The sequence below is a fragment of the Artemia sp. Qi Xiang Cuo genome, chromosome 18 (genome assembly GCF_049724085.1).
Source record: "Artemia sp. Qi Xiang Cuo chromosome 18, ASM4972408v1, whole genome shotgun sequence".
Lineage (NCBI taxonomy): Eukaryota > Metazoa > Arthropoda > Branchiopoda > Anostraca > Artemiidae > Artemia > Artemia sp. Qi Xiang Cuo.
This window is the reverse complement of record NC_142811.1, coordinates 17,472,625-17,495,530: the sequence shown is the minus strand read 5'-3', so window position 1 is coordinate 17,495,530 and position 22,906 is coordinate 17,472,625. Positions and strand designations below refer to the sequence as shown.

The window sequence follows — 22,906 nt, the reverse complement described above, 5'->3', positions numbered from 1 at the left end:
TTAAATTCAAAGCAATGTCATTCTAATAATTTCCAGAATTCTGGTAAAATACGAGTATTACACAATCACAACGCATTCAGCAAGCCTTCCCAAACAAGAGGCCCTGTCACGTCAAACAAAAATCTTAATCTAGCAATTATAACTAAAGGTCTACGCATCAAAAGAAAGCTTCTAGTTTCATAATCTAAGCAAGTTTACGCGACTTGGGCGGAAGCCCTTCGATTTTCACGCTACGCCTCTACTCTAATATATTCAAAGTCCCTTTTTACACCCTCCCAGGAAGTTCCCATTTCCATCAAATCTTTCTTTACGAGGCTCCCACTCCAACCGTGGACAACCTGCTTTTCATTTAGCCCTAGGCGTTTGGCTGAAAAGGATAATCTGGCAATCTGTCATCCTTCATCTGCAGAAAGTACATTAGCCACAGGGACGTACGCACGGGGGGCCGCGGGGCCCGGGCCCCCCCCCCCCCGAAATCTCACGATTTTTTTAATTTTCCCATAATTTTCTGATTTTTCTCACATAATAATGGGTTTGAAGGCTTTGCCCCCCCCCCCCCCCCGAAACAAATTCCTGCGTGCGTGCCTGATTAGCCATCTCAGCCTTTCTCTCATTAAAGCCCTAGAAAGCCTAGCTTAGATCGAACTAGTTAAAGTATCTAAGGAAATCGGAATAGGAGTAAACTTGAAGATTCTGAACGTTTTTAGTTGGTAATTGACAGCATCGAATCCATATTTTTTTTTTTTTTTTGGTTGGTGACTGGAGTTCAAAGGTTTCAGAATAATTTTATCCCATTTAAATTGTTTATGTTGCCTGCCAAAATCTTTTTATGTTTTTGCATGCAGCATATCGGGGATGATTTGAACAGATCATAGCTTAGATCTAATAAGTTATGGGCCTCAAAACAGCTTTTTCTATTCAATTCAAACTTTTTACCTCCGAATACGAAGAGTAAAATTTGAAAATAACCGCTAATCAACAGGCCATAAAAATCTTTTCAACCATATAACAACAAGTACGCAAAGGCCTTCAATCAAACTTACCACACAAATTAACGCTTCATTCAATAATTAATAAATTAACACTTCACAAATTAACACTTCATTCAATAATTAATAAATAAAAAAATAAAAAATTAAGCTTTATGCGCAGCTTTATATGAATTGTGAGACAAAAGAGGTAACTTCGATAAAAATTTCTTTTGCTTTTTCTCCAAAACATCAACAGGGTTTTTTATTTTATATGTATTCATTAAAAAAGTATTTGATTCAGATTTAGAAAAGCGGCAAAGGAACTTAGCAAAATTAAAAAAGGTGTTTTTTACATGCGCAATACTACTAATTCTAAAAAACGGGAGAAGCGATGAAAAAACTAAAATCTGAGGCAAAACGACAGTATTATATACCCGAGTCAGTGATTTCCAAGAAAGAAGATCGCGAAGACAAATTACTGTCCCGAAACTAGACGCTATTCTACTTTTAACTGCTTTAGAAATAGAAGCACGGCATAGAGCTAAAGTTGGTCCATAAGGCGCACCAAGATATGAAAAAGATTCCAAAGGTTTTTAAAATACTATCATAAATACGAACAGAAATTTCTGAATTAAGGAGATCATTAGCATTAGGACCAAGAATTAAAAACTGACACTTTTCAGGGCGAAAACAAAGTCCAAGCTCAGTAAAAACCATTGCCTTAAAAATCTACATTTCGTTGAAGTGACTGAAGTGATCTACTCAGAAGGAGTAAGTCATCTGCGTAAGCAGTCCACGACAGAACATAACCTTTACCATAAATAAAAGTAAACTGAATTTGATCAAATAGCCCCGAAACAGTTATATTGAAAATCCAAGGAGAAATAATGCTTCCTTGTCTCAGCCTCCTACCATACTTAACATTATAATCACTAAACTGATTCTTCCACTTAATATGAATACGAGATGGGCCATACCACTTTTAAAACCAAAACTACTGGTAGTGGGACATTTTCAAACAGTTCGTGGTAACGAACTGTAAGTAAGGAGCGACCCGGCTCAATAGTAACCGAAACTCTAAAAAACGGAATTTTGATACCAATAGATGCATCAAAAGAATCAGATTTTTATGCTTATTTAAAATATATAAATTTCATCAAGTTTAGTCTTACCCATCAAAAGTTACGCTTGACTCTGTCTCACAACTTTGTTTTTTAAAACAATAAAAAAATTTAGCGTAAAGAGTGAGGCGTTGAGGAGGGGACAGCCCCTTTCACATATGGAATAATTTCTCTTCCTTTTAAGTTTTAATGTCGCTCCTTACTTTCAGTTAAAAAAAAAAACTTGTTTTTTTTGTATTTAATATTCTTCAGAAGCGTGGTCATAGTTCAAGAATGGATAATTGCATCATACGCCGCCGCAAAATCTAACGCAAGGGTTTTATTGAAGGACGTTTCAAGAACCTGAAATTTTTTTTTTACTTTTACTTTTGCTTTTCTTTTTTTTTGTTCTTTCTTTCGTATTCTGTGCAGTATAAATTCAAGCTTTGGTTCAACATTGAGGTTGGACTACATAAAAGAATGAAAGAAGTCATTAGATGATTTTCTGTGGGCTTCAGTATTATTTGACAGTATGGATGCCAACTTTTTTTTTGAGATGGTAGCGGCTCAGTACGTTCAATTTAATTGCATCTCAGCAATTATTTATTTAAGGAAACGGCCAAGCTCTTTCTGTTTTTGAGTGAAGCATTTTGGGGATAGCCTGGCTCTAATAAGTTATAGGCTTCTAAACAACTTTTTAATTAAAGGAAGTTTCAACTACCTGAAAATTTATTGGTTTTACTTTTGTTTTTTCTTTTGTTCTCTCCTTCATTTTGTATAGAGTATAGATTCAATCTTTGGCTCTAAATTGAGCTTAGGTTACATAAAAGTATGAAAGAAGTCAGTAGATGATTTTTGTGGATTTCAATATTATTTGAGAGTATGGATGCCAACTTTTTTTTCTGTTATTTATCGTTTTAATGGTTCATAGTTTCGTTCTAATAAGTTATAGGCTTCTAAACAACTTTTTATTGAAAGAAGTTTCAAGTACCTGGAAATTTCTTGGTTTTACTTTTGTTTTTCTTTCGTTCTTTCCTTCATTTTGTGTAGAGTAGGCTACAGATTCAATTTTGTCCTCAAAATTGAGCTTAGATTACATGAAACTATGAAAGAAGTCAGTTGATTATTTTCTGTGGCTTTCAATATTATTTGGCAATGGATTGTCCTATGTCAATTCTAAATTCTTGGTCAACCTTCCTAAGACCATAGGCGGGCGTCCCTTGTTTGCCTCTCATTCCAGTCAATCTAATGGCCCTATGTTAATTTTAAATTCTTGGTCAACCTGCCTGAGACTCTAGTCGGGCGTGGCCTTTTCCAAAAACTGACAAACAAGTATTTATCCAATAAGAAAGTTATACTTAACTCCCACCATTTACCCGTGCCGCAGCCATTTAAACATTTGCCTCTCAATTATTTCGACTATCTGTCTTGGATTTTCTCTTTCTAAAATTGGCCGTGTCTTTATGCAACCTACTGCAAAATACCTGATAACTTCAATTCAGTTTTTTTTTTTTTTTTTTTTTTTTTTTTTTTTTTTTTTTTTTTTTTTGAGGCGTTAGTGGCATGTTCAATTTAATTGTGTCTCAGTCAAATTGGTATATTTATGGAATCAGCAGGCTGGTGAAGCGTTTCGAGTATGGTTTGAACAGCTCGTAGCTTCGTTTTAATAAGTTATAGGCCTCTAAACAGCTTTTTATTGAATGAAGCTTTTCTCAGTACTCTTTTCTAAGTGTTAACTTTTACAGAATGTAGAAGTTTGTGCTCAGAACTCATGAAGAAGTGGGGATTAGCTTTAACCGAATATTTAAATGGTGATATTGAAAGTGCAAGTCGGTTCCTAAACTATTCCCTAGCTGAACTACCCCTACCCATCCCAGTTGTCCCATCAGTGCCCGAATCAAGTCCTGAACATAAATCCGAAAGTGATGAGGAACTACTGCCCATTTTAGACTTTTACCCAAAACATGGGAATAAAAAAGGGAAAAAGAAAAAGAAGAAACCGGAAAATGAGAAAGAGAAAATAATGGCTAAAGAAGAAGAAGTTTTTAAAGGGACTGTTCCAATATTAAAAATTGTGAGGGAGAGTGGTAAGTTGGCAACAACACTGAAGAGTCGTGCAAGGCCTTCAACTAGTACATTTCCTGAAGAAAATTTAGAAAGGTAAGAGCCTTTAAAGAATGTTTTTGCTTACTCCTAGCTTAGATATGAGTTTTCAGCAGAGGCGATTTTAGAGAAGAGACAGAGGGGGTGCTTGCCGCGGGTGCAGAGATTTCAAATAAATAATCCAACGGTTATAATGTAATTTTTGAAATTTTATTTCTGTTAAAATAAAGTAGAGAAGCAGTTAATAAATGAAAATAATGAATAAAAGATTTATTAATTATTAAAATAAAAATAAGTAAAAAAACGAAAAATGATCAAATTAAAATAAGTTAAATAATTAAAAAAAGATTAAAATTGAATTGTTATTTAATTAATACATTGAAAATGATTGTGTTAGTAAATGAAAATTTTGTTAAAACTCGGCCCGAAAGTTTTGTGGGAGACAGGGGTGGTGGGCACTAATCAAGATTTTGCCCCGGGGGCAAGAAAGGTCAGAACGGCCACTAGTTTTTATGTTGCTTAAGCAAATATGTGCGCAAGTGGTCAAAGTGTTTAATCTAGGCTTAGACAGGGAATTGACTTACCATCCTGGCTCACCCCCCTATCGTATGTCTAGTTACCTAATTACTAGCTTGAATTATATATCTTGAATAGGAGTTTTTTCGTGTCGTGATTTTTGCGCAAAATATTGTTTTGCTTTACATTTTTTGCGCAAAATATTGTTTTGCTTTGCATTTTTTGCGCAAAATATTGTTTTGCTTGTATTTCTAATTGCACTTCTTTTCGCATTGTATTTTTGATCTCTATACCGCCGTTGCTAAAACCAAGGGACGTCTCAAGGGAGAGTGGTAAGCTGAGAGGGAGGGGAAGGTAAGAGCTTATCAAGAATGCGTTTGCTTACTCCTAGTTGAGTTATAAGCTTTGAGGTAGCTTAAGCGAATACTTGTGCAATTGGTGAAAGTCTTTTATTCAGGCTTTGACAGGGAATTGAGTTTCTACCCTAGATCCATCCCCCCCCCCCACACACACACACCTCCTCTCCCATCTAGTGGCTTATCACTAGCTTAAGTTATATACTTTTCTGCTCCTTGGAATTGAAAAAATCGCCAAACGGGTTTGATCATAAATGAGAATGGCTCGAGTGTTGAAAGCAATGACTCTCATGTTCGAACTGAATGACTCTCAGTTCGAAACAATTCGAACTGAATATTTTGACTTCTCTGGCAAATTTTTGCTAGCTTACGGACCCTGTTGGGTGCAAATAGCCCTTGACAAAGCTACCATGTAAATGACCCAAAAGTTGGTAGACTAGCGAAAAATGATTTAAACCCAATCATACTTTAAGTCGTGCTTTTTCGAAATTAGTTTATAATGTGATATTTTCGAAAACACCTAAAAGACATCCTTCTTTTCGAAAATTTTAAATAAGGGATTTTAATGTTCTTTTTTGGGCTTTTTCAGACATAGCTTTCCTTACTTCCTAAGCACATATCGCATAGCTCAAAACAAAAGGGCGCTATTCCAGGCTTTATAATTTAAGGAAAGAGGAGAATCGGGTTTTTGATTACCCTGATTTATTTCTGGGTTTCTATCGGGAAGACCTGTTTTCTTGATTTGATTCGGGCTTATTGAAAACAGTTTGTTGTATAGAAAAACATATACAGAAAAAAAGCAAAGAATACTTTAGTGATTAGCTGAGTGAAGATGGTTCCCGTAGCTCGTATGAAGTAAATGTATTAAATAAATTCACTTGTGTCACTAAGACAGCGTCCAGCTGCAGATTTTTCTGGACCTCCCGGAGGCAAATATTCTGCACATTTTCATTCAGAAATGTTTTAATTTACCAAGGACTTCAAAACAAATTCAGAAGGAGGTAAAGTAGAAGGAGGTATACACATACGATCAGAAAACGAGTCCTCCTTGAGTATTTATATTTGAATTGTCGTATTATGGTGGCTTTTGACTCTCATCTAAATAGGGGCTATTGAAGAGGGGGAAGGGGTTTCATTCCATGGCTTGGACATTCTTAACATAGACACCAAAATATTGGTATTATTTAATGCGATATTTTTTAACATAGTTAAGTAGAGATAATTATTATTATTCCTAATTATTTATTTGTTTATGTTTAGTGAGTGTAATAGATCCCGATTCTACTCCCCACTGAATAGAAGAATACTTTGTTCAAGTAAATAAAATTATGGGAAATAAATTAGTGAGGTTCATTAGGCTCCACGTGCAAGAAGGAGGGGGACTGCATGATGTTTTTTTTTCTTTATTTTTAATTTAGTGATTCCTCAACATGATTATTCCTAAAGCAGAGGCGTTACTAGGTTTTCAGCGCCCGGGGACAATTTCTGTTTTTTGTCCCCCCCCCCGACCATCACTATCCCAACATAATGAAACAAAAAAAAACTAAGTTTGGCACCCCTCAGAGGTTGCGCCTGAGGAAAGCCGCCCCCTTACTCCCCTCTAGCTCCGCCAATGTCCTAGATATAAAAAAAAAAACTATGGTTATTGGGACTTTTTTTCGGTATTTTAATTGTAAGAGAGAATGCATTGATTTAAATTTTTAATAAATTAAACCAAGCGTGCACCCTCGGGGGGGGGGTGGAGCCCCGGTCTCATATTAAAAATCTCATATTGGGTTTACTATTGATCTTAATGCACAGATTTGAATTCAGTTCGTGAATGCACTGAAAATATGTCAGGTGCCAGTAAAATTACTTCAGTATTTTGAAAAGGATAAGAAATGGATTTGGTTGACGTTGACAAAACTTAAAATTGACGTAACTTTGTCATGTTCAAATCAAGGATGGGCTTTTTCTTCTATGCAGGCATGTACATGGATTGATTCCAGGGGGCTCACCCCTAACCCTAAAATTTCATAATTCTTAAGAGTTTTCATCATACTTCCTGTATATTGCTTTCAAGTTCATGTAAATTGCCTGTTTAAACTTTTTTCTTTACTTTACCCCTCACTCCCTCTCCCCCGAAATAAGCTCTTTTGTGTGTAGATGTTTTTCTTTTAATTAGTATTCAATGTGTATATATTTTTTTGTGACATTTTTATAGTAGAAAGACACCATTATCATCAGCATTTGGAGAAAATTTTCTTCCTGTCCGTTATGGAATTATCTGTTTTCTGCTTTTTCGATACATTTACCACCCTTTATGCAGTGTTTAGTTCGGGCAAATTCGTTTTTTCTATTTGAAAATCTCGTAATTTTTGAAACTATACTTCTTTTTCCAGTTTTGATTAATTTAAGTTAATTTTTAATTAAGCTCGTAAAAGCTGCTTGCATCATTCACAAGCCGAGCTCCGAAAAATTAGTGAATTTCGCCTTAAAAATTAGGCGATTTTAGTTAGTGAATTTTTTCAATATTTGTATTTTCTTACACTTTCTGTAAGGAATTGCTCAAATTGACCTGTCAGTGGCTCATCTAATTATGATCTGTAATACACTTTCTGTAAGGAATTGCTCAAGTTGACCTGTCAGTGGCTTATCTAATTATGATCCGTGGGGGAAAAGAAAACTTGTTTATATTTTCACTTGGAGCTTAGTACCTTTAGGCACGGCTCTGTTGATGTATTTCTGGTGATCAAAATCTCAGTTTGGTAATCAAGTGTTCATCCTTCTAAAAAAATCCTTCAAGTGCAATCCTTCAAGTTCAAGTGCAAACCCTTCTTGAGGGGTAAGATATTATGTTTATTTTAAAGAATTACTGTCACAAGCCCAGTTGGGCCAATATTCTCGAGTAAAAAAAAAAACAGGACAATAACATCAAAAAGGGTTTAAAACAACCGTAAACTTAAAACTGGCAAAAGGGTAAATTAAGGTAACATAGTCGCTTGGTGTATGTCCGAAATATTTCATAAATATCATTATTTCGGACTTTCACCGGAGAATGTCGACATTCATCAGATTTTGATCTTTCACGGTAGCATATAAAAAGTAGAATTTTATTATAAAGGTGAAAAAGTAAAAGAGAGCGAAAATTTTAAATATTTGGGAGTAACACTTTCAACAAGAGGATGGAAAGATCATGTAAAAGAGATGATTAAGAGAGGTAAAGCAGTTTCAGCTGCCATTTTACGTAATTCAAGGCTTTCAAATATAAAAGATCTAAAAATGCATAAATATGTTTTTAATTCTAAAGTTTTACCTACTATCCATTACGGGGCTGAAGTCTGGGGGCATGACCCGGCAGCACAATCGGAATCAATTCAGCTGCAACACTTTAAAAGATTAATTGGTCTACACGTAACGACCCACAATCAGGCAGTAAAAGGTGACCTTGGAATATTTTCGCTGAAAATGAGTAGATTAGCACAGATGATCCGGTACTGGCTAAGAGTTCTAAGTCTGCCAGAAGATAGGTTAGCAAAAGCAGCTTATGTGGAGATGCTACGGTCGAAACGTAAAAGATCGTGGCCATATCAAATGAAAAATGTTTTAGATGGATTAGGATTATCCTATATTTGGAATGAGGGGCTAGGACCCTTAGATCAGGGTGAGCCGTTTTTGGCTATGATTATAGAAAGAATAAAAGACCAAGAAGTCCAAATGTGGACCCAGGCAGTTAAAACATCTGAAACATTGATGTTTTATTCCTAAGTAAAAGAGATATTTGGATTTGAATATTATTTTAAACTAGGATTACCAGGGGAGACATTGAGGACTTGGTTTCGGATCCGAGCGAAATGCCTGCCACTAAAAGATAGAAAAAGAGTATTTGAAGAAAAAAGGGTGGCCCCAGATACAGATTACTCTTACCCCAAATGTAACCTAGGTATTGAGGATGTGGCCCATATTCTCGCCGAGTGCCAACAACCTTCTCTATTAAGGGGAAAGTATTTTGAGGGTGGTATTTTGGAGTTCCCGGGGATCCTAAAAACGACTCTAAAAAGGACAATCAGGCAGTTATGTAAATATGTAAATGAAGCGTTAACATCAATGAGTGAAACTTGATATTTATGTTATTTTTTCTTGTGGAGTGTAATTAAGAATACTGTTCTGTATGACCTGTTTTTTTTTTTTTTTTGCTTATAATAAGTTATTATTATTATTATACATGTAGGCCTATATATAAAAAAAAAAATCAAAGAAATACAACTGGTTAAATCAAATGAAAAAGTAAATAAAAAGAAGACATAAGAAAGAAGGAAAAAGCGGACTTAAACAAATAACAAGAATTAAATCCTTTGGAAGTTTTATTGATTTTTTCGGTAATATGAGGTTTTTTTTTTTTTTTTTTTTTTTTTTTTTTTTTTTTGAAGTCAAGCATTGAATGGGGACAAGATAGGAACGAGCTGAAAAACAGTCCGGGGTAGGCGAATTCTGGGTGGAGAGGTCCTTTGAGGAATTTTTTTTTTGGGGGGGGGGGTGTCGTTTGGAGAAAAAGTTGTCACTTACTGTCACTCTCACGGTAGGTGAAGGGTGACCCTCGTCAATATGTACCAAAAAATTCTGACACTGATTTCAAACATGTAAAGCTTATTGTGTTTAGATACTTATCAAAGGGTGATAGCTTGGGAACGTTGCTGTAACTTATTCAGGGAGGGGAAACACCCCCAGAAAGTATTTTGATCTTAATAAGTACTACACTGTCAAATCGACATGTTTGAGAAGTCTAGAACAGAAATTCAGACTCTTTATGAAAAAAATATGAAATTTTGTGTTTTTTTCTGAATGGAATGGATTGGCTCTTTTTTTTTCTTTTTTTCTTTTTTTTGCATTGATATAACTGTATGGAATAGTGGTCTTGGAATACTCATTAAGATCATGAGTGACGTACTGTTCGATCGAAAGTTTTCAACTTTGGTGTCCTTTTTAAGTAACCGAAAAGGAAAAGATTGCCCCACAGCAAAGTGCAGTTTCCATCAGTTTTAGCTGTAAAAAAAAAAAAAAAAAAAAAAAAAAAAAAAAAAAAAAAAAATGTCCAAATACTGCCAAAATGCTATCTAAAGGAAATTCTTCAAAATCCTTATTATTTTAAAACTATCCAAATCTTAGCTGGAAATCTTTCAGATTCTGAGAATCTGTGGTGTTGGGGTGGTGTATTCCGTCCCTGAACATAAGTGAAATCCATATGGAATGAAGGATTATCACGAACAACAGTTTGAAACTTTTCTTTGGATAGGCTATTATCGTTTTGAGACATGAGAGAGAAAAGGTTTTATTAAAAAAAATAAAACATAGTAACAACAAAACCCGAAGTTTATTAAACTTGTATGGGCAGACATCACCCTTTAAAAAACCCTGCATACACAATTACTATCCGCCATCCTTAGCCACCCCCTCCCCAAAAAAGGGCAAAAAATAATAATAAGAAAATAAATAAATAAAAATTCATGCATTTAAATATTTGCATGGTTTAAATGCTTGATTCGTGCATTTAAATATTTGCATGGTTTCTCGCGAACTTTAGGGGAAAGGGGTCACTGAATCTTTGGTAGATTGAGAAGCCTGAAGTTTCAAGAAGCCCAATTTTCGGTAATAAAGTTTAGGAGAGCTTCTTCGAATCATTTTCACGGGGAATTCATCCCCCATGTTTACTGAAAGGGGTGGGTTATCCTCTTGTTGGCGTATATTTTGAGCTATAAATGAAAAATTATTTTCTTCAGAGAGGGTAGGGGTAGAGGACATCTCTCCGAAAGGAAGATTTTTTAACCCCCCCCCCTCAATCCGCTGAAACATCTGAGCATTATTACTTTGTCACTTTTATTATGGTTACGTAAAATTCGAATTTCTCAGTAGAAAACCCATCCCCTTGAAAACCTATTACCAAGGGTACATCTACACGGGGGTAGGCATTTCTCTTAGGGAATCTTATTGCGCAGTCCTTAATTTTATTAAATAGCAAGCATAAATTCATTTTTATTTCAAATGAAAGTAGAGAACGGCATTAAAATTTAAAAAGAATAAAACAACTGAAAGAAACTAGAGACTATCTTCACTAGGATGCCCCGATGTGTACGCTAAAGCGTAGCTTGTTTATCGCTGAAAATATATTAGAATTCAACAAATACACCTGATAATTTGCAAGTGATTTACCGTTATGTTTACCGATTTACCAGAATTTACCGAGTGATTTACCAAGTTATTTAACCGATCTCTTTTCGAAAGTTTTGAATCGAAAATGCTGTTGCGTAAAGGAAGTGTACTTGATTGAGGCCTTTTATTCCCGAATTATTGTGACAAGAAAATGCTAGAATATAGTGCAAAGGGTGAGAATTGAGGGGGCGGTAGTCCCCTTTAATTTTGGGATAACTTATGTTTAAAGTTTAATATTGTTCTTGACTTTTACATCATTTCAAAAACTTCTTTTTTTAAATTTAATCCATATTTATTGATATATCCATATAATAATCCATTTTTTTTAAATTGTTTGCAATGTAGATTGCGTATATCATATATCCGCCGTGACTGGTACTTATTAATTAACGATATTTTTTTTTTTTACTCAGCATAAATTATGTCTTATCATCTTAATTATTTGGCAAAGAAAACACATCCACTGAAGCTTATCAGACCTCCAACAATTAAAGAAAAATTAAAACTAACAACTTTCTTCAAGCCTTGAAACACATTTTATTGGGTTCTAATAGCACCAGTATAGTTCTAATAGCGACCAGTTGGGTTCTAATAGCAAATTCGCTTGGTTCTTTCGCTTGACGAAAATTACCGTCCTCCACAAAACTTTACCGTAAAAACACACTTTTAGTCCAGTAAAAGTACGGAGAAAAGTGGGTCGACCCGGACAAAATTGCAACAAAAGGTTTTTTTACACCAAAATGTTCAGAAAAAATCGCTGAACAACATATCCAAAATCCGCTAAAATCACCCGCCGGGAAAACCTTCTGGGGCTGCTTAAAGGGGGTGGAAGGGGGCCAAAAATTAGGTAATTACATTTTTGACATTTAGGAAGCTTTTTTTACGCTGAAATGTTAAAAAAAAATCGCTGAACAACATCCAAAATCCGCTAAAAATCGCCCGCCGGGAAAACCCTCTGGGGCTGCTTAAAGGGGGTGGAAGGGGGCGAAAAAATGGGTTTTTTCATTTTTGACATTTGGGAAACTTTGTTTACACTAAAATGTTCAGAAAAAAATCGCTGAAAAATATGTCCAAAATCTGCTAAAAATCGCCCGCCGGGAAAGCCTTCTGGGGCTGCTTAAAGGGGGTGGAAGGGGCCAAAAATTAGGTAATTACATTTTTGACATTTAGGAAGCTTTTTTACGCTGAAATGTTGAAAAAAATCGCTGAACAACATCCAAAATCCGCTAAAAATCGCCCGCCGGGAAAACCCTCTGGGGCTGCTTAAAGGGGGTGGAAGGGGGCGAAAAAATGGGTTTTTTCATTTTTGACATTTGGGAATCTTTGTTTACACTAAAATGTTCAGAAAAAAATCGCTGAAAAATATGTCCAAAATCTGCTAAAAATCGCCCGCCGGGAAAACCTTCTGGGGCTGCTTAAAGGGGGTGGAAGGGGGCGAAAAATTAGGTATTTACATTTTTTACATTTAGGAAGCGTTTTTTACACTAAAATGTTCAAAAAAATCGCTCAACAACATATCCAAAATCCGCTACAATCGCCCGCATGGAAAAATCTCTGGGGCTGCTTAAAGGGGGTGGAAGGGGGCGAAAAAATAGGTATTTACATTTTTGACATTTAGGAAGCTTTTTTTACGCTAAAATGTTCAAAAAAATCGCTCAACAACATATCCAAAATCCGCTACAATCGCCCGCATGGAAAACCCTCTGGGGCTGCTTAAAGGGGGTGGAAGGGGGCGAAAAAATAGGTATTTACATTTTTGACATTTAGGAAGCTTTTTTTACGCTAAAATGTTCAAAAAAATCGCTCAACAACATATCCAAAATCCGCTACAATCGCCCGCATGGAAAAACCTCTGGGGCTGCTTAAAGGGGGTGGAAGGGGGCGAAAAAATAGGTTTTTTCATTTTTGACATTTAGGAAGCTTTTTTTACACTGAAATGTTCAGAAAAAATCGCTGGACAACATATCCAAAATCCGCTAAAATCGCCCGCCTGGAAAACCTTCTGGGGCTGCTTAAAGGGGGTGAAAGGGATGAAAAATCCTTTTTTCGATTTTTGTTATTTCGGTACGTTCGGAGACTCGATTCTGGTGTAAATCAACTCGCTGAAACCGAAAATGATATCACTTTTATTGTAACACGTCTGTAACTTATATTAAACTTTAAATAAGATTTTAATAACTCCATCGCAAAGATATAGGAAATAGCTTTTCTTCCGAATTGTTAGAAAGATCAGATCAATGGATGTTTTATATACTTCAAACAGAGAAAAGGAAAAATTTCGAACGGTAATTTAAAGGAGCAGAGAAGTATCCCACTCTTTGTTGCCTTGCTAATCGTTGGAAACCTGGTTATCCGATGAGAATCAACCGTGTGAAGACCAGACTGCAGAAAAAGGGAAACTATAGGCATAGACGCATAGAAACTTGAAAAATCCTTCTTATTATCGGCTTCTTTTACAGTAGGAAAACAAAAACATTAACACGTCTATATATAAATCACAGTTTTGATAATCATTATTTTTAGACCACATAATATTGAGAATCATCATTTCATTAATGAGCACTATAAAAGAGCACAACCACCGTTATTGCAAAAAACTAAAATTATTCTTCTTCTAGAGAAGTTGGTTCAGAGTTATTACAGCTTGTTCACATGCACTCTCCAGAAGCAAGTGTGCAGGGCATGCGATTCTTACGGCGAGTGCATCTGGCCGTATCGCAACCTGATTTGTATTTGCAGCGGATAATTTGAAGAAGACTTTGGGGAGCTGGTTTCTTCTCCGTCATTACTGGGATGTAACTATCAGCAGTGAGTCGCCATCCCCAGTTTTTCGGTTTCATCGCAGCAGCCTTGCTTTTCCATTCCATTACTTGCAAATACATGCGAAAAGAATGGAACTTTGCAGCTGAGGGTGTGTGAGGCATCTGATCAGGGCAGACAAATGCGGAAGAGGAAGCGAGCTTGGCCAAGAACAGACGATGTCTCAAGGACACGAGAGTTTCTCCAGGCTTTCCTTTATAAATTCTCAAAAGAGCTTGTTCACCAGATACAATGAGCTCGTCTTTCGTAGCCTTCGAGTCCATAAAGACCTTAGTGGCCTCGTGGAAAGACGGATCGGACCGGTACAATGACAGTCCGACAGATTTACCAATTCCTTGTAATCTCGAAGTGGTGTCACAGCCTAGGAACGCGTGCAGAAATAGAATTGAATGACACACGTCGTCTAGTTTTTCTTTGATGTAGGAAATAATCCATAGCTTATGTTCATTTGAAGCTTTCATCTCGGATCTGAAATACAGGTCTTTGTGGGTGACAGTAACATGATAGAGGAGAAGGATAAGGAGGTCAGTGTCGTTGCCGATGAGACACTTCAACTGAGTTCTTGCATTATGAATGGCTGTGGTTGCAATCAGAACATCCGCGTCAGCAGAGGTATGTTGTGTCGAACAACCTGCTGAGGACAATTTTTCTCCTATCGCTAGAATTATCCGCTGCTTGTTTGTGCAGTTTTGCAAGAACTCTTCTTTCTTTCTTGTTAACTTTGTTGTACCAGTGAATTCTACCACTGGGCACTGTTTACCCCTGGAACGTTTGAGGTGAGCCATACCTTTCGTCGAAGGACCATTTTCATATCCATCAAAAACTACCGAAGCTTTTCCAAATCTAGTGGTGACATACTTGACGTAACTTTCGCAAATGAAGTCAAATGTAGAGTTGTGCTTCCAAGTCAATTTCTGGAGCAGCCAGCCGCCATCAACGACATAGTGGCACGAGTCTAAGCGCTCATCCGAATGGTCCCCTGACGCCTTTCGAATTGTGTTTGACAGAGATGGTTTGTCGGCAGGACGCAGAACTTCATAGGATCCAAAAAGGGATGGGGGGATACGTACAAAGCTCATACGACAAAAGGTCTTGAAGATCAAATTCTTCCCGGTTTGCCACCGTAGCTTAGCGCTGGAACAGAAACCCTTGACCTTCATGAACCGGTTCACTATGGATGTTAACAGCTGATTTGGATGCCATTGTAACAGCCTTGTCTTTCTTCCGGAACGAAAACTAATCAGCTGCCTTCCCAGTCATTTTGTCTAGAAATCGGGCTCCAACTTCTTTCACGGTGTCAGCATCTACATTAGCTGATTCACTTACACTCGTAACGATTTGGAGAACCCTTCGTGTTCTCTGAATATAATCGGGGCTCGCAAAAAGTCTCAGTATCTCTTTTCATCCGCCACTGGAGTGTTTCGACATGCTGATAACCTGTTGATTAACTCAGGCTAGTCAGGCCTTGCATTGAGGCATTTAATTCAGCAAAGATTCGCATTGAAAAAGTCCACATTAGAAGCTGAGTTTGTATGATCCCCCGCCCAAGAGTTAGCCCATCCGGTGTCTTCAAACTGCACATTAGAGCTTGGTCAATGACTAGATTTGGTGACAATTCATCCCAGAATTAATTACTTCTTCTGATAAAAAACTGACAGATTTTGAAACTTGAATAGAGCTCTGGATTTTTTTCTTAAAGGTCAACCATAGTCTGGAGATGAAGACGAGCAGACCTCGCTTACAGTTTGAGCCCTGCTGCCGCAAAATACGGAAGCATCTCTTCAAGGCTACTCAAATACAGATACCAGTTTCCGCACCTCTCTGCACTGGTAAAACTGCGCAACACTTTCACCATTTCCCTGTACTGAAACTACAAGCATGTTGTCCGATTGCCCCTTAGCTTCTCCTTCTTCTTTCTTAGTTTGTTAGCAGTACTAGTTACGACTTCGCACGAGTTAAAATCTTCTATAGAGATCTAGTCAGCATTAAGACCCTCGAAGATCACAAGGGCTTCATCAATATTCTCCCGGGTCTCAAATTTCCTATCTTCATTGTGTTCCGTCAAGTTGTACTTGTCGTCAAGTATCAAAATGGCAAGAGCTCTATCAATGATATTATGCGCACGAACTGCTCGAGATGGTGGTTTCCCGATCATGATATGCTTTACTGTATTCTTGGCGTAAATTCGCTCAAGCAGTTCTTCTAATCCAGACTTTTTCTAAAGTCTAGTTTTCACAAGTTTGATTCTCATCAGATAACCAGGTTCCCGACGACTAGCGAAGCCAAAAAGAGTGAGTTACTTCTCTGCTCCTTTAAGTTCTATATTTTCCTCTATTGCTTTTCGCAGGCTGTTCGAAGTATTTCAGGTGTCCATTGATCTGATCTTTCTGTAAAACTTCGGAAGAAAGGCTACTTCCTTTATTTTGGCAATGGAGTTATTAAAATCTTATTTTTTGTAGTTTAATATAAGTTAGAGAAGTGTTATAATAAAAGTGACATAATTTTTGGTTTCAGCGAGTTAATTTATACCAGAATCGAATCTCCGAACGTACCGAAATAACAAAATCGAAAAGAGGATTTTTCACCCCCTTTAAGCAGCCCCAGAAGGTTTTGCCGGTGGGCAATTTTATCAGATTTGGATATGTTGTTCTGCAATTTTTTCTGAACATTTTAGTGTAAACAAAGCTTCCTAAATGTCAAAAATGTAAATACCTAATTTTTCGCCCCCTTCCACCCCCTTTAAGCAGCCCCAGAGAGTTTTCCCGGTGGGCGATTTTAGCGGATTTTGGATATGATGTTCAGCGATTTTTTCTGAACATTTTCGTGCAAAAAAACCTTTTGTTGCAATTTTGTCCCGGTCAAACCGTACTTTTACTGGCCTATATCCGATATGGATATGTAGGGTGGGTCGAGGAGGGGGGGGGGGTGGTTACAACGTATGTACAGATTGGAGACGATCCACAAACATCTACTATTTTTCTCACATTGCATACTCAGTAGGGTATGACCTGGTCAAAACAATAAAATTTAATCTTTGTGGCTGAAAAAGTTGGGATGATAAAAAAAATTTTAGGCGCTCATCAACAACACGGCTGTTGGCCCAAAAACAATAACATGGTTGACACTTCTCTTTTATTCTTGCGAGTCAATATGCAACAAGACTTTTTTTGCCTGCTGTTTTGCGTAATATTAACACCGGGGTTACCACCACGGTCAGTTCCTAAAGTGCTACAAGTAAGTGCTGAAAGTAAGGAACGACGTTAAAACTTAAAACGAACAGAAACTATTCCGTATATGAAAGGGGCTGTCCCCTCCTCAACGCCTCGCTCTTTACGATAAAGTTTGACTTTCTCACAACTCTATTTTTGTTAAACAATAAAAAACTTTAGCGTAAAGAGCGAGTCGTTGAGGAGGGGACAGCCCCTTTCATATACGGAATAATTTCTTTTCTTTTTAAGTTTTAACGTTGTTCCTTACTTTCAGTTAAAAAAAACTTTTTTTTTTTTTTTATTAATTACCCAGAAAAGGCAATTTGTTATTTTCCTCTAACTCAGCTGTAAATTTAATATTATTATCAAAACTATTTAAATGTTTGCAAAATAGGTCTATGGAGTCCAGTCCATGTTTCCAAACGCACTCTACGTCATCCATGAACCTACCCCAAAAGGGGAGATTCTAAAACTGTGTATAGCGCAGGTATCCCTCCTAGAATTTGAAAATTTCTTTCGGATGAATCGTCGGACAGCACATAAAACAATTTTGAGTCTCTGCTCTCCTTCTGAGCTAAAATCAGCAATTTTTGCAAGATAATACCTAGTATTAATGCTTCCCTTTATACTGAGGTTGTTATAAACTCCGCCTTTGCCTGGGGTTGAAATAGCATCAGTATTCTAAAAAACACATTGTCTTGACAACTGTGTCCACTGTGTGAAATATATGCTACATTCCTTGACGTTCCTAGTACACATCTCTTCCAGGATAGAGGTGACGGGAGTTAATCGGTGTTTTCAGTTCGAGAGATTAATCCATTTGGCAGGAATTCTAGGTTTTGCGTGTGACTTTTTTCCTTAAAAAGGAATATGGGGTTTCCCAGGGACAGTTGATGTCTAGATATTTTCTTCTGAATTTTTCGGTTATAAATGAGGTATTCGGGATTTTTGAGACATGAAGAAAGAATGTCATTTCAATTTTACTAAAATCCTGGTACTAAAATTGGTACCAAATAGCAAGGCCTTAGAACCCTATCATCTTACCTTGACTAATTTAGCATTTCCGAAGAGGATAAAACGAAGGTCCGTGCAGGCTCGAGACGCCAGGCTAATGTTGGTCTCCCAGAAAATCCGACTTTTGACAATACGTCGGATAAAGAGCTCTGGAATTTCAAAGAGTGTCGAATTTAACCTAAAAAATGGTGCCGTAGATATTCCTTTTGGTCATCTCAAAATGTGGATGTAATAGTTCTTGTTTCTTCCGCGAGGTGACGCTGACTTCCCGCCACCTGGTTTGCATTTTGGGACGCCACGTGTCGTACAGTTCCGCCATGCTTGCCACACTCCCCAAAGCGCTTTGCACAGTTCCGCCATGCTTGGCAAGTGCCACCTCGTATACACGAGTTCTGAGATGGTGATCCTTCGCTCTTCCGTTTAGAAATGTTTTGGTTAAGTGACTACTCAGTATGTTGAACACTATCAATTGTGATAATCACAACCGTCTTGAGTGCCTGAGATTTTCTGGCTTATGGTACCGTAAGTACAGAGTGAAGACAGCGGGCACCACTACCGTATCCCTCAACTTGAACTCACATCCAGAAAAGGCTGAAAGTGGTAAAGGCCAGTGCTACCTTGGAAGATGCAATTGTAGTGGTGTCTCAGCGATGGTGTTAGTCTGGAAAATGTTTTTTTCATAAATCATTTTGCCTAAGTTCAGTTGCATAGTTAGTCCCCTCCCCCCCCCCCGGAAATTTCAAGGATTTTTGAAGAGCCCAATATGCTATTCTGCTGCAGTCGTCTTTACTTGATAGTGTTATCTTAATTGCCTCAGCAATCAAATATACCCTCCTCATGAACCTTAATAATTTACCCATTTAACAAGTTACATAAATGTATATGATGAATAATGAATGACATTCTGTCTTTTCGCTTAAAAGACTGAAAGAATTCTAACGCTAGATTTTAAAATTATTCCGCTGAGCGTCTTTTAAATTCTTCCGCTTCGCGTCATTCCTTAAGATTATTTGCTTCCTAGCTAGGATGTTTGAAGAGGCAAAATCCTTTAGTTGCAGATTCTTAAATTGTACAGCGGTTTGTCTAAAATATACTGTTCTATTTGAGACTATTTGCCTGCTTTTTGTGTGAATACATTCTGTGTCGTCGAAAAAAAAAGACCCTTCCTGGCTTTAATACGAGTTTTAAGATCGTCTTCCTCTGTATATAGCTTTTCTACGAGGAAATATAAATAGTTTTCTAAGAAGTAATATAACGAATAATATACTTTTTACTTATATATGTTTTTGAAATTTTGGCAAAAATTTGGTTTTGCCATCCAAAACTATATCTTCTTTTGAACTTAGCCCAAAAGGTATCTGACGGTAAGTCAGTGTATGAACCGCTTTAATACCTTTCTAGTTTGTATCATTTTTTCAGGAGGTAAATATATCAGTTTTCCATCCTGTTTTTACCAGTTATAAAGCCCCACAAAAATTTGAGGCCATTATAAAGCCCCATTCAATAGAATACTTACAGCTATCTCCAGATTATTCCTCCGAAAACACCTGGCTTGTCCTACGAAGCCCCCGCGTTTGAGTACTGTACCCGACTGCTGTCATTACTTTAGCTTCGACTGTCCTAACCTAAACTCATAGACCTATCTCTCTTCTCTTCCAAAATTTTTCACTTACAAGTAAAATCTCCTCGCTCGAGGGTCCTCATAGCATCCACTATCATAATTAATAATGCTTGCTAGATGAGTGAAGCTTTCCAATCGGTGGATTATCTCATTTCCTACATGGACTCTTCATCCTCATTCATTCCTAACTCAAGCGACTCAGTCTGTTCGATATTAATTTTGAAACCTGTTTTCGGACTCTGGGCCCTCAAAATACCGTGATCCGCTGTGGTGTTTGCTGCGTCGCTAGTACAAAGTCCAGATAAATGGGGGTGATACACAACCCTGTTGCTTAATTCCTCACCGAACAAACCATTAACCGACACTAATACAAACCAACTCCTTACCTTAACGCAGAAATATGTGATGTGTTCCTTCGAACAAAATGAATAAAAATTCTCTATATAAACGGATATAACGGTGGCCGGTGTTTACCCCCATCCCCGGCGATTACCCCCCCCCCTGGAAAATAAGGCTTTCCGAATTTGAGGATTTTAGTTGAGTTTTTTTTTTCTGTAAGGGGAAGGAATTTTGTTACTTGTGTATTATGTGCCACTCCCTCAAGTTTACGCTGAGTAAAACTCGAGAACAAGCCGGTTTCTTCATTAGTTTCTTTCATCTTAGCATGAGACAAGACAAAGACAGGTGACATAATAGATGGTAAACATATTATTTGGGCTATATATTTGGTCATAGGAGGGGGGGGGTTAAATATTTGGACAGTTTGAAGTCAAAAAACCATTCCTTCTAGGTATTTGGCCACTAAAAAATTACAGAAAAATATCAAGGTACCTGGAAATTATTAGGCTAATGTAGTGTTTCATTTAAGAGTTTTATGATGATCGCTGATCAAAGTTTATGTTATTTGTGCCCTTCATTTATGTGATTTTACTATGTTCATGGCAGTATGTTTGGCTGTAAAATACACTTCCCTATCTATCTATCTAATATGTAGAATAATTGCACCAAACACATTTTGCATGCAGACCCGCTATACTTTACCCCCCCCCCTGATATGCAAATCTATAGCCCAAATTTATTTCTAAAGTAACAAAAAAGCTAACGAAAACTGGTGTGTTCTCGAATTTTACACAGCGTAAACTTGAGTGAGTGGCGGATAATACACAAGTACCAAAATTCGTTCCCCCTACTGAAATAAAGAATAAATAAAACTCAAATAAAATTCTTGAATTTGGAAAGCCTTAATTTTCACGGGGGGAGGGTGTTTTCCGGGGGGGTAAACGCCTAGAGCTGGATATAACAACCCTGCTTAACTTCAGATTCCTCGTCTTGTCTTGTCATTCGCTTGTCTTGTCGCTATTGTTCTCAAATGTTAACGGACTTATGTGGTATTCCATTCAAGGAGAGCACCTTCACTAATGTGTTTCCGTCAGCTGAATCAAATATCTCTTCATAATCCTATGCCCTTCCTAAAAATATTCTGTTTTACTTTGTAAAAGTTATCTGCAGTATCTGTTATTTTAATAAGTATCATCATGCTAAGTAATTTGCTTTCTGTTGAAATCAAGCCAATGTCTCTTTAATTATTACACTCACTCTTATCGCCTTTTTATAAAGGAGTTGGATTGTTGTTTTCCCGAAATGTTTTGGTACTTCTCCGCTTTATAGTAAATCCTTAAAAATTTTAGAATCGTATCCCTAACTCCGTTGATCATTTCCTACAGCTTTATCGGGGTTTAACATTCTCTAACTGTTTAGCTCCAATTTCATATCCCACTGTTTTTGGAACATTCCTCTTACGTTCCTATTCTGGAGCCTGTCAGCATCTTAACAACCAGCTCAGAAGTTAGCCTTCCTAATTCCGTACTTCAAATTAACCATAAATACTACTACATGACTGTCCTTCATTTTAACATCAACTTCATACTCCTATACCCTAGTTTCCTCTATCGATCCTGCCAATCTTCAATTTACAATAACATAATCAACAAGTTTAGCTCTCCTGCCCGATGCAAGTCCCATGCTAACTCGTGGGTCATTTTATGACCAAATACAATATTGGTTGTATCAAGATTACTGTAGTCACAATATTGTAGCAATATGTGACCATTGCTATTGTTCTTCTCTACACCAAATCAGCCAAACGTAGGATGCTATATACTAGACGTTAAACTGGACGTCCAATAAACTGGACGTTAAAGTTCTAGTATGACTGCTGATACTAACAACCCACTGTAGCACCAAGCCGTCTGGGGGTAAAACAGCTACCCAAACACCTCCATTATAATATGTTCAGAGCTCATTCTCTATGATCTTTTGATCTCTTCCCACTCTATTTGGGGACCGCCTGCTTATTGTTAGAACCCATATGGACGACCAAAACGTCAAATCTTTGGGAATCTGTCGTACAACGCAGCCTATGTATCTTAACCTCTCTTCCATTATAGTCAAAGCCGTATCCAGGGGGTAGGGCGTTTTCTTGTGTACCCCCCCCCCCCCGAACAAAAATCCTGGACACGGCCCTGGGCATAGCCCAAGAAAGTGGAATCAAACCATATGTGTCGTTCAGCTTATTGTTTTATGTACGGTTGGTCAAGCGAGCACCTAAAGGGATCCTTAGACAATTCCTCTGAAAGACATTAACCAAATCTTCGTCGGCTATTCAAAAAAAAAACATTTATACCTGAGATCCTATCTATTTTTATCTATAACCGTGCGTAAAACTCATCAGCAGGGGCCTCCCGAGGCTCGTTTTATTCGGGGAGCGATCTTTGTAAATTTTACCGAATCGCTTCCTGATTTATGCCGAATTTTCTGCAGAAATCAAGAATTTTGCAAAATTTCGGCTGATTTTGCAAAATTTCAAAAAATGTCGAAAAAGCTGGGGTGCGCCCCTCCCCCCTCGGGACGCCCCTGCTCATCAGGGTTACTATTCATCAGAGTCCTCCCTCAATCGGTTTTATTGGGACATATAGCCTACTGTATCATGCCTGATACTTTGACTTTTTAG

The 22,906-nt window shown here is 37.4% G+C and overlaps 1 protein-coding gene across 1 annotated transcript in view; it reads left to right on the top strand.

The window, feature by feature from the left end:
* Nucleotides 1-22,906, top strand: part of LOC148941264 (uncharacterized) — a 133,517-nt gene that overhangs the window by 60,555 nt on the left and 50,056 nt on the right. The window contains exon 4 of the mRNA XM_089104252.1: nt 3,817-4,231. Within this exon, the coding sequence (XP_088960378.1) occupies nt 3,817-4,231 (415 nt within the window). The remainder of the gene's footprint in view (nt 1-3,816; nt 4,232-22,906) is intronic.